General features: G+C 40.1%; 1 protein-coding gene across 1 annotated transcript in view; it reads left to right on the top strand.

The window, feature by feature from the left end:
* ABCC4 (ATP binding cassette subfamily C member 4 (PEL blood group)) overlaps positions 1–10,952 on the top strand; it is a 246,477-nt gene extending 235,525 nt beyond the window's left edge. Inside the window, exon 31 of the mRNA XM_077855182.1 lies at positions 9,215–10,952. Coding sequence (XP_077711308.1) covers positions 9,215–9,322 — 108 coding nt within the window. The 3' untranslated portion in view covers positions 9,323–10,952. The remainder of the gene's footprint in view (positions 1–9,214) is intronic.
* The last annotated feature ends 4,575 nt before the right edge of the window (positions 10,953–15,527 follow it).

Here is a 15,527-nt window from a genome sequence, read left to right on the forward strand (position 1 = left end):
TTTTATATAAATTTTTATTTATTTATGATAGTCACAGAGAGAGAGGGAGAGAGAGAGGCAGAGACACAGGCAGAGGGAGAAGCAGGCTCCACGCACTGGGAGCCCGACATGGGATTTGATCCCGGGTCTCCAGGATCGCGCCCTGGGCCAAAGGCAGGCGCCAAACCGCTGTGCCACCCAGGGATCCCTATCTGGTATCTTTCCAATAGCAATAATGGAGTGTCTCATTCTACAGGTGTGATGTGAAAACTGAGAGCTGCTTTAAGGACTTGGCTAGTGTCCGGCCTTACCTATAACTCTTTCTGATACAAGGTGGGAGTTGGGGGAGGAAAGGAAAGTCAGGTGTTCTTACCACTTGAGATACATGGCTGGGGTGGAATGAGACCTGCAGTCTTTTGAGGCTCCCCATCAGAACTGTTTCTGTCTATGCATTATAATTATGGGGGTGTCTCCCTTTTCATCCTTTTCTGCATTTACCGGATTTTCACTGTAAGAAAGAATTGTGTAATATCTTAAGTATCTGGAGAATATCTGTCCCAATATCTAACAGTACTTACATATGAGAGATTTATCCAAAACACAAACTAAATTCTCTTCTGTCACTGCTTCATCTCTCATCCCTCCTTATAAATAAAGAGCTAGACTTCCACAGGGGATTTCTTTGAATCCTGCTTGCATCCTCAAGAACTCCTCAATGTGTATATATGTGCACAGTGTTATGCTGGGAACTAATATGTCATATATGTTCCTTAGTCAACCCCAGTATAAATCCAAGAATTGAAAGGAGGAGAGATCCTCAGTTTATATGCTGAGCCATGTGGAGGAACAGGATGAGGCTCTGATACTTGTCATGCACCATGTACTATGCTGTGATACAGGTTCTCTTGTCTTGGTGCTGATTTAAGAGGCCGGGACTTTCAGAGAAAAAGGAAATTGTTTAGAGTCACACAGTTGGCTGAATAATTGGTAGAATTAGAATTCAAACCAAGGGCTAGGGATGAGGAAATCTGTGTCCTGAACTTTTCATACATCTTTACAATTTACGTGAATATAGAAAAGTTACATGTAGAGCGCTGTATTGCTTTCATGCCTGAAATTGAGTGCTTTCATCTCTTAGATATCTCCCAGGCAGTGTTCCCCTCATAACACCCAGCCAGCCAGTCATTGGGGATCCCCTGTATAATCTACTCGTAAAACAGCCAGGAATCTCACAAACCCCTTTGTTCTTTGACCTCAGGCATTTCACATCAAACAGATGTGTCCCCACCTACGAGTCAAAACCTCCATTTTAAAAATGTGTTATCATGGTATATTATCAAGACATTGAGTAATGAGAAATAAATCACAGATAGTTCCAAATAACGCAAGATAGTATATAGTTCAACATCCTCATTTTACAAGTGAGGACACTAGGACCCTTAGAAGGAAGGTGGCCCTACCCTATGTTAACTCTAGCTTGCAGCAGACACAGAATTAGAAATCAATTCTTTTAACATGTTTTAATGCAAGTGTAACATATGTACAGAAGTGTTCATAGATCACAGAGTTAGCAGTCTTGTGGCTCCTGGTGCAGTAATCCTTCACCTCATTTAACAATATTAATAGTGTTACATTTGGGTAATTCTTTGTGTGTATGTGTTTTTGTATGTTTGTGTTTGTCTTGCTCTCATTTTTTAAAATATAAATTTAATTACTTAACATAGTTTGTATCACCCAGTTACCCCATCCCCCTTTCCCCTCCCACAACCCTGTTTGTTTCTTATGACTGAATCTTTTATGGTTTGTCTTCCTCTCCGATTTTGCCTTGTTTTGTTCTCCTCTCCCTTCCCCTATTATCCTGTTTTGTTTCATAAATTGCACATGAGTGAGATTATATGATAATTGTCTTTCACTGATACACTCATTTCAATTAGCATAATTCCCTCTAGTTCCATCCACTTTGTTGCAAATGGCAAGATTTTTTTTTTTTTTTGATGGCTGAATAGTAGTCCATTCACACACTACCTCCTCTTTAGCCATCCATCTGTTGATGGGCATCTGGGCTCTTTCTGTAGTTTGGCTATTGTGGACATTGCTTTTTTAAATATTGGGGTGCAAGTGCTCCTTCGGATTGCTACATTTGTTTCTTTCAGGCAAATACCTAGTAGTGCAATTGCTGCATGGTAAGGTAGCTCCACTTTTCAACGTTTTGATGAACCACCATACTGTTTCCCAGAGTGGCTGCACCAGCTTGCATTCCCACATTGTAGTAGTTCTTTATCATTTAACTTACATGGTTTTCTCGTGTATGATTTCACTTAATCCTCATGGTGGTTCTTTGTTATCCCACTTTGTGGATGAGGAGACAGGATTAAGGACTCCCCTAAAGCCACAGAGCTGGTCAGTGGAGAGCAGAGGGTGAATTGCTGGCTGAGGCTGAGAGCCGCTCCAGTCCACATGTCAAGTTTCCAAACCCCTCTCCTTTTCTTACGTGGTGTTCAAGGTGGGGCCAGGTTCTAATAATGGCAGAATGCCTCTGTGGGATTTCAGTTGTGCCACTGGATCAGGTCCCCTCTTTGGAAAGATGGGAATACATGCCCTAGCTCTCACCCCAGTTGAAGATCTTGTTGACATTACTTCTGCATAGGCTTGGGTCCTCTTAGAACAGGCCATCAGATTGTCAGTTTTTTAAATGTGCGACCATCAAAAATCAAATGCATCACTGAGAACAGTAACAGCAGGAGGATTAGCCTAGGTCAACAAGCTTTCTATTCCTAACAGGTTGATATTCACTCCTTTGAAAAGAAAACTCAGCATGTAGGAAAAGGTACTTCCAAGTCATGTTTTCTTGACTACATTGTTGTTTCTCTTAAAATGTTGGTATAAGCAAGCTTAATCACTCTCTAATTGACCTTCACAGATGATCCATGAAAGAGTAGAGAAAGTACTTTATCCGTATATAAAGATGAAAGGGGCATTAGATGTCTTAAAGCAACAGAAAGGTATTTCTCACAGTTCTGGAAGCTGGAATTTAGAAATGAAGGTGTTGGCAGGGTTGGTTTCCTCTGAAACATCTCTCCTTGCCTTGTAGATGGCCATCTTCTCCCTGTGTCTTAGCTTGGTCTTCCCTCTGTGTATGCCTGTGTCCTAATCTCCTCTCATCTGGGTACCTGTCACATTAGATAAGGACCCACCATGTGACTCATTCTAACTTAACTGACCCTATCTCCATATACTCAATATTTTCAGGGACTGAGGGGTTATGATTTCAACATACAGATATTGAGGGGACATCAGTCCATCACCAAGGTTGAATGCCTTGGATGATGAAGCAGATCTAACTGAGGTTTATTGGAGTTCTTTTTTTCCCAGTGTGTAACAGGTGGCATCTTATCTGTTTGTGAAATCACCTGATACAGCCCCAGTGTTAGGAAATCCCAATATTCTATGCTCTAGGAGCCTGGACCAGTTTGAATAGGTGGAGGAAGGACTTGGCAGCCCCAGGGCCCTATGTGTCTCCCAAGGTCTCTGAGCCAAGGGTCCTTGCTTGTCATACTAAGATTACAGCACTGACCCACCTTGTCATTCTCTTACTACAGTGATCAGATGAGATGGTATATGCTTACCTGTTTTGAAGAATGCAGAACATTTTACAAATATAAGAACTTAAAAAAATTTTTTTTTCTTAAGATTGTATTTATTGCGGAATCTGCTTCTCCTGTGCTAAATACAGAGAAGAAGCAGATTCCGCATTGAGCAGAGAGCTTGATGTGGGGCTCAATCCCAGGACTCTGGGATCACGACCTGAGCTGAAGGCAGCAGCTTAACTGACTGAGCCACCCAGGTGCCTCTATTTTCTATTTTAAAGTGCTTTTCTTTCTTAGATTCATTTAATGCACCTATCTCCGAATGCAAGCTTGATTAAAATAGCTGTTGCATCCCCTGCTTTTCACTTTTTCATTTCCCTTGTATCTCTTTGTCTTTTAGTATCAGATTATAGATATATCTCCTGTAAATGGCATGTTATTGAGTTTAACTCTGGGATTTAATTTTAATCCTTGACCCTTTTTAACAGATGAATTTTATTCCATTGTCATTTATTGAGATCATAGATATATTTTATCTAATGCTTTCAACTTTTAGTGTTCTCTTTTAAACTTTTTAACTAGTACGTGTTTTTTAAAAGTTTTGTTAGTTTAATTTCTAAGTAATCTCCACCCAATGTGGGGCTCGAATGCATGACCCTGAGCTGAGATCAAGAATTTCATGCTTCACCAACTGAGCCAGTCAGGCAACTGTTTTTTCCCCTTTGTTCATTGTTTTACGTGTTTACGTTTCACTTCTTCTAGGAACACTTTATTATTATTGATTATTCCCCATTATGAACAATGACACCTCTTCTCTGTTTTTGCTCCAAATAGATTTTAGTTGTTTAAGTAGCTTTCTTTCTTCTATTTACCTTCAAATCTTTAAAAATACTTAAACCCTGTTACTATACTTACTTGTTTCAAATGCTACTTTCTTCATCTCTTAGTTGGCTAAAACCTGTCCTGTAGTATATCGTCTTCCGACTTCAGGTTGTGATCCATTTGTGGGGCTGTGGAATTCGCTTAGTTAGTCATGACCTGCGTGTCTTAAGAAATGAGATGTAAGGGATCCCTGGGTGGCGCAGCGGTTTGGCGCCTGCCTTTGGCCCAGGGCGCGATCCTGGAGACCCGGGATCGAATCCCACGTCGGGCTCCCGGTGCATGGAGCCTGCTTCTCCCTCTGCCTGTGTCTCTGCCTCTCTCTCTCTCTCTCTCTGTGTGACTGTCATAAATAAATAAAAATTAAAAAAAAAAAGAAAGATGTAAAAGAATGGAATGAAAGAAAAAGAACAGCGAATCTTTCATAGTAATAGAAAATATTTCTTGGATGTCCTTTCAGTACAGATGGTGATCTCTACTGAGTCTCAGTATAATATGAAACGTCCTTACTGTTGTGGATGATAGTAAAATTAAAAGATTATAAAAGGGTGCTGTAGCATCCTAAAGGAGGGTTGGTAGGAGTTAGAATCCTTGACTTTACCGCATGCATGAAGTATTTGCTGCATCTCTAATTTAAATGTTCTGGTTATAAAATTATTGGGTCCCGTTTACTTTCACTTAGTATGCTCTAAACTTTGCTGTAAAGTATTCTTTTATTGTTTATTCATGCGGAGAAGTCTAAAGCCAAGTGAGAAGTAACTCAATCTTCTTTCCTGGATGCGCAAAGGACTCTCTCTCTGTTTTGAAGGTTGTTAGTTTTTTCTAGGGTATCCGGTACTCTGTTGGTCCCAAGCTTCAAGTCTTTTATTTCTGAACATTACCTGAATTAATGACTTTGAGGTTTTTTTTTTAAATTTTTTAATCTCCTCTTTACAAATATCTATCATGTATATGTTGTCTGTTCTTCCCCTTTGATCCTTGTTAATTCTTAGTTTCTAATTATGCTTGCTTTCTCAATACTGTCCTTCATGTCTCATCCATTTTTACCCCAGTGGTTAATGTACTTTTTGCTGCATTCATACAACTATCCATTTTATGATGCTTTCATATTCTCCTCCACTTTTAGCCTCAGTCAACTCCTGTTTCATCATTTTGTGTTGCTGTGCCTATTTCCAAACTCTCGAATTTCTGTTGTCCATAGATTGCTTGTTCTACATTTTCTTTGAATGTATTGCATTATATTTCTTATATAGTTTTCATCTGGTGAGTATTTACCATATGCTTATCTTGTTCTTTTCTTCCCTTTTTTGTGTCCTTTACAGATGTACTACTATTATATTATTGTTGTTATTGTTGTTGTTGTTACTCCTATTCCCTTTTGAGTTTTTCGTGGACCATATGTTTAGGGTAGAGGTGGCTAGGACATTATTTCAGGCCAAAGGGAATCTACTTAACTTAGAAGCTCCTCATGACAGAGAGAGAGAATGTGTGTGTGTGTGTGTGTGTGTGTGTGTGTGTGTGTGTGTAAGCAAGAGAGAGAAATCAAAAATGCATGTTCATTTAGCCTGTCCTCCTTCCTAGTCCGCAAAGATGGGCAATTATTTGCATTTCAGTATCTCTCTTCTCCGAGGGCCTCATCCATGTGCGTTCTCAAGGCAGAGATGGTGATTCTATATGGTTCCTCCTTGACATGCCTTAGATTTCACCAGGCAGTTGGACACCTGTGTTCTCCCACAAGTGCTGAGATCTCCCACAGCCATCTCCACTCTGTCTTACTCCAGCCCCACTGGATCTAGTTGCATTTGGCAGCCCATCCAGATATCTTGCCATTTGGGATATCTGAGGACTCCCAATTTCATCAGAAATGAGCTTGCTTTATTGATTGATTGATTGATTGATTGATTGATTGAATCTCACAGTACCCTTGCTGTTTAGGATGATTTCTGAGAGGACTGGGGGAGGGGAAGTCCATTTCCATTAATGAAAAAGCAGAGGTCGTCACTAACTCTCCAGTACTCTTTAACCTTGGTGACATGCTTGCCAGTGTCTACACTGGAGTTCCACCTGCTGTAAAGATGAGAAGTGTGAGAGTTACTGGAACTGAACCAGGCCCATGCAGTGTAGTAAGAGTGAACAGAGTCTGGAACCAGAATGCAACATATTGAACTGCTGTCTTCTGAATGCAATGTAAATAAAAGCTCTGTTGCTGGCCTTCATCCATGCCTAGGCAGCTCTTACTGCTCTGTTGCTTTTAGCGAGATGTGATTCTGTGATGGTTGCTTTTTTGACAAGCTGGAGTCACACACATACTGAACTTCATTTCAGCCTCCATCAGATAGATGGTCTGTAATGAACCAAACCCAAAAGGAGAAAAAAAGGGACAAGAAACCTAATACTCAATGACCTTACCATCTGCCTGTCTTGATCTCAGACCTACAGCATTGTTTCCTTGAATCTTCCCAACAGTTTTGAGCTGGCATTATTATTATCCCTTTTGCCAAATGGAGAAACTGAGACTGAAGAGCATAAGTACCTGCTCAGAGTGAACAGTGCGTGTTAGCTCTGCAACTTTTGTGGTCTCTCGATGCTTTCCACCTCCCCCGTGACCATATGCACTGAATTTGAGGTGTCTCAGTTCTGTAAAGATAAAGTCACAACAGCCACCAAAAGACCTCTCCTGGCTGTTTTATTTTCCTCATTCAATCAGGGTGATGCTGCTCCTGTCCGGTGACCAGGGGGCCACCTCTCAGAGCGGCCTCTTAATCACACCCGCCACTTACGTGGTGTATCTTCCATCTGCAGTTTGTAGCCAGTAATTAGTTCCTATGAGGTAAGTCACTGTCTCACTTCCCAGGTAAGGCACCTGGTACAGAGAGAGCTTGAGTGATTTTTCCAGAATCAGCAATGAGTCACAGGAAGAGAGAGTAGACATGGGCCTGCCCCTCCCAGGCTGGTATGAGACCCTTCCCTCAGCTGCCTTCATAACCCACTCAGGGAAAGGGGATGCTTTCCCTCTCACTTCTGCTGTTAGCTGGAGTGTATTCCCAAACACATCAACATGGGATGAAGTGAAGGGTCATTTCAAGGATTCTATACATGGGCATTTCACACTTGTTTAGTTTCAAGTTTTTCAGACCACGAAGCTGGGGCCCTTTCAGCAAAGCATTGTTAATGATGACATTTTTCTCTGTAAAAAAAAAAAATTACATTGAGCAGATTATAGGGAAAGGAATCAGGTTATTTGGGAGATGCCTATCAAACAGCAGAAAATGAAAATGTATTTTTATTTTATTGGCTATTTTTAGTTTCGACAAGAAATAACTATTGTTCTTGGAGTACATAAATATATAACCATACAAAATATGGGTAACATTAAATTTACATAAAAAATTATCCCCCACCCCAAGTTATTATTTTTAAATACTTGCATTATCTCTGAAATAACCTTGATTTTTTTTACCCAGTGAGTTCCAAACAATCCTGGGGGCAGTCCTTATTTTTCTCCTTAAGTGACATTTTAATATATATATATATATAGTATTTCAAATGTAATGTTATTTTTGGAGTAGCAAGTATGCAAGCAACAAGAGAAAAGGAAAAAAAGTACACTTAATCTGAAGGTAGGTGTCCCAACAATTTTCTTTTTTGTATGTGAAGCCCATTATCTCCCATGATAACTTTGTTGACAGCATCCACAAATATATTTGGAGCCAGGTTTTATAAAATAGATCCAGAATCGTATGACTAAGCGACCCAGCTCATGACATATGTCAACCCCAGATAGATGGTACATTTTCTGTTTTAAAGACTCAAACAAAACTTTTCACATTCTTCTTTGGGGGAAGAAAAAAATTACATTTGAAGTCCTTTTTCACCCAAACACATTTTGAGATAAGAGCTCACAAGTCTTGACATTATTTCATTTTGTTATGCGCATCTGTCAAGGAACTGAGATAGGATACAGCTACTAAAAACTGATGATTGTGGAACAGAGAAACTTGACAGCATTTCATTCCTTTTATGTTCTGATTATACATTTATCAGAAAACCTGTATCTCTTCTAGTTCAGCTAGAAATTGGTAGAATTCAAGAACTCAAAGGCTTGGCAAAGAACTGTCCTATTATTTGGTATCATCTTACATTTTAGAGAAGTTGCTTGGTTGAGTCATTGTTAAAGCTTTTGCTTCTCTTTTCATTATTGTGGCCCACTATCCTCAGATCACATTTCTATAGGCCCCTATAACTGCTTTGCTGCGCAAATTAAACGCTGGGATATTTCATACATATACGCCCGCATTTCAATGCTTGTCAATCAGAGTTTATAAAATATAGGGATTACAACCCGATATTAACATCCAAATCTATTGTGCTCATTTTATGTGTGAAAATGAGAAACCCTCGTATAGACGCTAGGTTCCCCAGGCTCTTTGTCACCCTGTTTTTAATTTATCTTCAGGTTTTGAGTCAGTAAAATGATTTTGCTTTATCAATTTAATGCAGTGATAAAAACCTATCTGGGAATCCGAATGATCAGAACCAAAGTGGATCTACAGGTTGTTGGGCACGAAGCCCGGCCCTGCCAAGGGTTTTAATAGGGCTACTTTCTTCAGAGAAGGGAATACATCCTGTTTGTTTTTAATTGTACTTTCACCAGTGATGAGGTTCCCATCACAAGAAGTGGAGGTTGAAATGCATCACCTTGGGTTGGAGGACTTGAAAACTTTTTAACATGTTCTTTCTATACCTTTTTTTTCTCTTCCTTTTTACAGGTGTACTTCAAAAGGAATTACCCAGATATTACTCAGAATGGCCACGTGGTTATGAATGCTTCCAATGGACAGCCCTCAGCCTTTACTATTTTCGAGACAGCACTGTGATTCTACTACAACAGTCTATTCCAAAGGCATTTTTAAAATAGTTTTTGCACTGTGTAAACTACATTGTACTTTTTTTACACTAGCAGAAGATATTTTACACATTCAAGATGTTTATTTGGATTTTTTCCTCCCAACTTCACTCAATTATTTCAAGCTCTAGCAGAATGATATACTATTTTTTATTTATATGTAATAGTTTCTTGTTATTTTTTTCCTTATCCAATCACAGGTGCAGGACACCAGTAAAAGCTGTCCATCAGGTTTGGTGCCTTAAAGAGACTTCAGAGCCAAAACCCATTTTGTAAGGTAGAAGACAAAGTTGTCACAGACTTTTTTTTTTTTTTTTTTTTTTTACACACTACCCTCCCAAATTGCATATTACTTTCCAGTGATATCAGGGATCCTGTTGACTTGAAGACTGTGTGAAATTTGCCATTTTTTCTGGCCACTTTCTTTAACATAACAACTAGGATCCATTATTTCTCCCCAAAGGCCTCTGTTTGAGATGAAGCTAATAGGAAAAACCGCAAAGACACTTTAAGTGACGTTTTCGTGACCAAAAAAGCCATATTCTTAAAATAGGGAAGGGTGGTATTTAATTGCATGGTCTGAAGGACAAGGAAGAGAAAATAATACTTTCTCAAAACTGGAGCCCATGCTGGTGATTGGATAATGAAGGCCACATGTGTGACCTTTCTGATTTGTGTGACCCTGCCCTGGAGACCATTGCAGTCTGAGGCTCAGCATGGTGACATTTTGAGAAAAGGCCCAACTGCTAGCTGTCATTCTGGACTATCAGGCAGTAGTCTTATTTGGATTTCTGGTTTACTGACAGATAACTGTCTGAATATAAGCCTTTTGGTTTAGCCTTTAACGAAATCCCTTTTACACTGCCTGTATAGGGCCTCCTGACTTGGTGAGAAAAACCAAACATTGTCGCCAACAACAGCTGTAATTGTGCAGTGTGTTCTCAGGGCACATCCAGGAGGCTCCCTGTTATGAGCCTGCCCAGGTTCTTTTACTTCTGACCACTAATAGCACTTTGGTCTTTCCAATTAGTCAGTCAGCAAACCACTGTCCTTCCAAGGCCTGCTGCACTTTATTTGAACCATGGGTCTTTGACTTTCCTAATGGTGTCTATGGTATAGGAGTTCAAATTGCTGAAGGTGTTATGTGGACTCTCATGACCTCCAGAATAAAGGTGTAACCACCCTCAAGTTGCATATATTAAGCTGTATGCCCTCATACAGCAGATTTTTGGACTCCTCAGAGAGAAATGGATGTTTTATAGCATCAAGCCTTAAAAAGCACACACAGCAACTACACAAGATATATTGAGTGCAGTAGCTGTTTGATTCCTCATAGTTAGAAATAATATGGTGAATGTTTAGTTCAGTAAGCCTGTACCTTGTTCAGTAGTCATGGATAGTATTTCAGGAAACTGAAATGACAATGATGATAATGAGGTTTGTTAAAACATTGGAAATACTGGAAGCATGTATGTGTTTATTTGGTTTATAGAGGTTAAAGGCAGTTTAAAAAACGCATGTTTCTATATTATTTGTTTTAATGTCATAGCATTTTTTTAATGAAACAATTTATTTGAAATAAATGACCGTTTTCATCTCCATTCAGAGACTTGTGTTTTGTTCTTAGAGGGATTACTGACTCATTTCCTTGCTATTAAACACCAGCAAGTTTTCCAGAGATCAAAAAAATATCTTCATTATCAACTGGTTCTCTTGGCTAACTAGATGTACCAAATATTCTAAGTAGCAAGGTGGGTTTCAGACAGGTTGAAACAGCTGATATTGAAGCCAGCCTGATTGTACCCCTTCCAGGAACGGAGAGAGCACTAGCTTATGCCCAAGGCTTGAACAAGTATTAAGTTGTTGAAGTTTATGTTTTTTGAAAGGTAACTTTGCCCTGAATTAACAAGAAACATTCATTAAACAAACATTAAAACATTAAACAGCAAACAAAATCATAAACATTAAAACACTGTAGAACATTGATTCTCAAAGTGTGGTCCCTGGACCAGCAGCATTAGCCTCACCTGGGAACTTGTTAGAAATGCAAATTCTTGTGTCTCATCCCAGATGTCTGAATCAGAAAATGTGGTGGTGTGGACCAGTAATCTGTGTCTTTTTTTTTTTTTTTTTTAAATTTTATTTTTTTTATTTATTTATGATAGTCACACAGAGAGAGAGAGAGAGAGGCAGAGACACAGGCAGAGGGAGAAGCAGGCTCCATGCACCGGGAGCCTGACGTGGGATTCAATCCCGGGTCTCCAGGATCGCGCCCTGGGCCAAAGGCAGGCGCTAAACCGCTGCGCCACCCAGGGATCCCAGTAATCTGTGTCTTAACAAGCTCTTAGGGTGGTTCTGATGCAGGCTAATAGCTGAGAAGCAATACCATAGAACATAAAGAACTCCTAAAGCTCATTAAGAAAAACACAGAAAGGCTAATTAGAGAAATGGACAAGAGACTTTGAATAGGCACTTGACAAAAGAGAATGTCCAAGTGACCAATAACCAAAAAAGTGCTCACTCTATTAGTTACCAGGGAAATGCAAATTAAAGCCACAGTGAGATAGCACTAAACACCCCCTGGCATGGCTAAAATTAAAAAGAACACCCAATGAAAGCGGTTACACCACATCAATGACACAGGTGAATTTCAAAAACTTAAACCTGCCCCCAAATGATATTTATGATTCTATTTATGCAAAGTTCCAACACAGTTTAAACTAGTGTTGAGTCATGACAGTTGCCTCACTTTGGGAAGGTGGAAGGTTTTGGTAATTGGGGGAAATTAAAGGGAGTTTCTAGGATATTTAAGGTGTCTTTTTTTTTTCCCCACCTGGGCGGTGTTGAGATCAGTATTGTGTTATTTTCTGCACTTTTATGTTGCATGTGCCTTTTTGCAATTAAAAAGTCCTCAGCTTCGTTTTTCTTTTAAATCTCAGTGAAATCCAGTGACTAATTTGCATCTGGGAAGTTACTTGTGCTGAATTCTTAAAATAACTCGTTGAAGCCTTGTCCTGTGGCCCATAGCCCAATGTCCTCATTTGAAGCTCTTGGTACATGAAACATCAAGGTCTGCATTTTCTGGGCTAATTAATAAGATAAATTCCACTTCCTCTCTAATTTTAGGAGAAATAAAAGTAAGATTTTCCTGGGTTCTTTTTAAATAACCACTTTATCCAGGTATATTGACATACAAAAAAAGGTATATATTTAATGTGTACAACTTGATGAGTTTGGAGATAAGTTTATTTTCCTAAAATCATCCCCACAATCTACTTCCTAAACATATCCATCACCTCCAAAACTTCCCTCCTAATACCATAAGTGGTTGCTGCCTTATGAAGAAACAATTAAATGCAGTGAATTAGACTTACTAAGTATTGTGATACTTTGGTTGGTCAGTGGTTAACTTATCAGCTGGTTACCTTGTCCCTGTGTGAGCTGATGAAAATCTGTTTTCCTCACAGAAGGTTTGGCCTGAGTATTTGTTTCCTACCAAATTCTGAAAAGTTTAATAACGTTCACAATCTTAGGCCTTGAAGTGTGTTAAATTTAGTACCTGAAAAAAAAAAAAAAATTTAGTACCTGAATGTGTAAGTCAACTTTCCACAAATCTGATTTGGAGTGTTTTCGAGGTAGATTTTTACCCTAAAAAACCTTGGGACATTCTGGCCACCACATCTCAAGAAGAAAACATTTGTAATTCCTTTCATGTAGTTCAGGGAATGCTTGACTTCTATTTTGACTAAAAGGAAAGAGATCTTTCACTTGGAATGAAGAAAACTAAGAAAGTTCAAATTAAAACAAATTCTAACAGCCACAGTAATGGTTAACCCAGTTTCGTGACCCAACTGAGTTCTCCAAAGATCTTTTATTGGAAATTGTGTCAATAAAAGGAAATTGTAGTCTTCATCAGAAAGGTATAGATTAGGGATCCCTGGGTGGCGCAGCAGTTTGGCGCCTGCCTTTGGCCCAGGGCGCGATCCTGGAGACCCGGGATCGAATCCCACGTTGGGCTCCCGGTGCATGGAGCCTGCTTCTCCCTCTGCCTGTGTCTCTGCCTCTCTCTCTCTCTCTCTCTCTGTGTGACTATCATAAATAAATAAAAATTTTAAAAAAAAAGGTATAGATTAGATCATTCCACGAGTACAGAAGGAAAAATATTTTTGTCAAGAATTGCAATAAGTTCACAGGTTTGCTTCCACAAAATACAACAGGCATTTTAATGGGCATGGTGATCCTTATCAAATTATTTTTTCAGGGATCCCTGGGTGGCTCAGCGGTTTGGCGCCTGCCTTTGGCCCAGGGCGCGATCCTGGAGACCCGGGATCGAATCCCACGTCGGGCTCCCGGTGCATGGAGCCTGCTTCTCCCTCTGCCTGTGTCTCTGCCTCTCTCTCTCTCTCTGTGACTATCATAAATAAATAAAAATTAAAAAAAAAAAGATGTATTTTTTTAACATGTGGGCATGTAGGAGGGTGGGGAGAGGGAAAGAGAAAGAGAATAATCTCAAGCCGGCTCCCTGATGAATGCAGTGCCCCATTACAGGGCTCCATCCCACAATCCTGGGGTCACGAGCCAAAATGAAGAGTTGGATATAACTGAGCCACCCAGGCATCCATCAAATTGAATATTTAAAGGATAAGCATATTCACACACAAAGTCCGCACTTACATTTTTTATTTGGGGATTTAGGGATAGATGTTATAAGCATATGTATAACGAATACTTTTTTAAAAAGATTTTACTTATTGATGAGAGACACAGAAAGGTTGGCAGAGGGAGAAGCAGGCTCCTTGCGGGGAGCCCAATGTGGGACTTGATCCCAGAACTCCAGGATCACCACCTGACCTTGCGATCAGTGCTTGTGGAATCAGAGAGAAGCAGGATAGGGCAGAGGGAACAATGAAGTCAGAATGCTGGCTGGATGACCAGCTAACCCCTCGGGGTTCTGGAGGTCACATGGCCCTTCAGGCTTGTCCTACTATATGCGCTAATAGCCAGACCTTTATCTTTCTGCTTTGATTGGTCACTGCGTGTGGGCTGCCCCCAGAAGGGCTGGGAGGAAGGCTAGAGGGTGACCAAATCTCATTTTTGTCAAGGATGGTCCTAGTTTATTGCCCTTGCTTATTTGCTTTGGTTGGGATGATTGTTGGGCGAAGAGCACCCAAAGAAACAGTATGGAATAATTGATGTTAGACAAAAAGAGGGTCCCCTCTTCTACCAAGAGAAGAGAGTAAGATGGGTGTGGATGAAGGTGGGTTTGTAGACTATGGAAAGGTATATTTGAAGAGCTCCTCATCTGCTGGCCTACACCAATCTGTTCTTACTTCACATACAGTTAAAAGGAAACAAGCAAAGCTCTGGAGACAGACTTCTAGGTTCAAATACCGGTTCCTCTACACATTGGCTGTCTGGATTTGGACAGAAGATCTACTTACTACCTGCTAATTGTGGGATCTTATGGTCAGGAAGCACACTACGCTTCAATTCCTTTGTTAAGATTGAGATCGGGATGGTACTTTGCTCAGAGGGCTCTTGCAAAGATTAAATGTGACTGTGACACAGTGTATGGTCTATGGTTGTTTAAGAAATTCAAGAAAACTAGAAACACTTCAGTCATTTGACATTGCCATGATGTCCAAACTCTGGATTGGTGGGTTCTTGTCCAACAGGCTAGAGACCACTTTGAGTGTCGACCTTGCATGGTGAGGATCATGTGGCCTGAACTATACTCTAGCTGTGAGCTGTAGAATCTGTGTTAGTTTGCAGCAGACTGAAAATTTAAATAAAGCGATTCCTAATCCCAGATAGTTGAGAGGCACTCTTTAGAACACTGCTGAATATGTGCTTAGCTCTCAATAAATATTAGCCTCTATTAATTGTCACTATATCAGGCAAAAATTATTTCGTGATATTTCTTTTTTTTATTAAAGATTTTATTTATTCATGAGAGTCAAAGAGAGAAGCAGAGACACAGGCAGAGGGAGAAGCAGGCTCCATGCAGGGAGCCCGATGCGGGACTTGACCCCAGGACTCCAGGATCACACCCCGGGCCAAAGGCAGGCGCCAAACTGCTGAGCCACCCAGGCATCCCATTCTGTGATATTTCTGTTTAATATTTGACCTCACAGGCTTTCAAAAGTCTCTACTGTGCATTTGCAGTATTTAATATT

The sequence above is a fragment of the Canis aureus genome, chromosome 17 (genome assembly GCF_053574225.1).
Source record: "Canis aureus isolate CA01 chromosome 17, VMU_Caureus_v.1.0, whole genome shotgun sequence".
Lineage (NCBI taxonomy): Eukaryota > Metazoa > Chordata > Mammalia > Carnivora > Canidae > Canis > Canis aureus.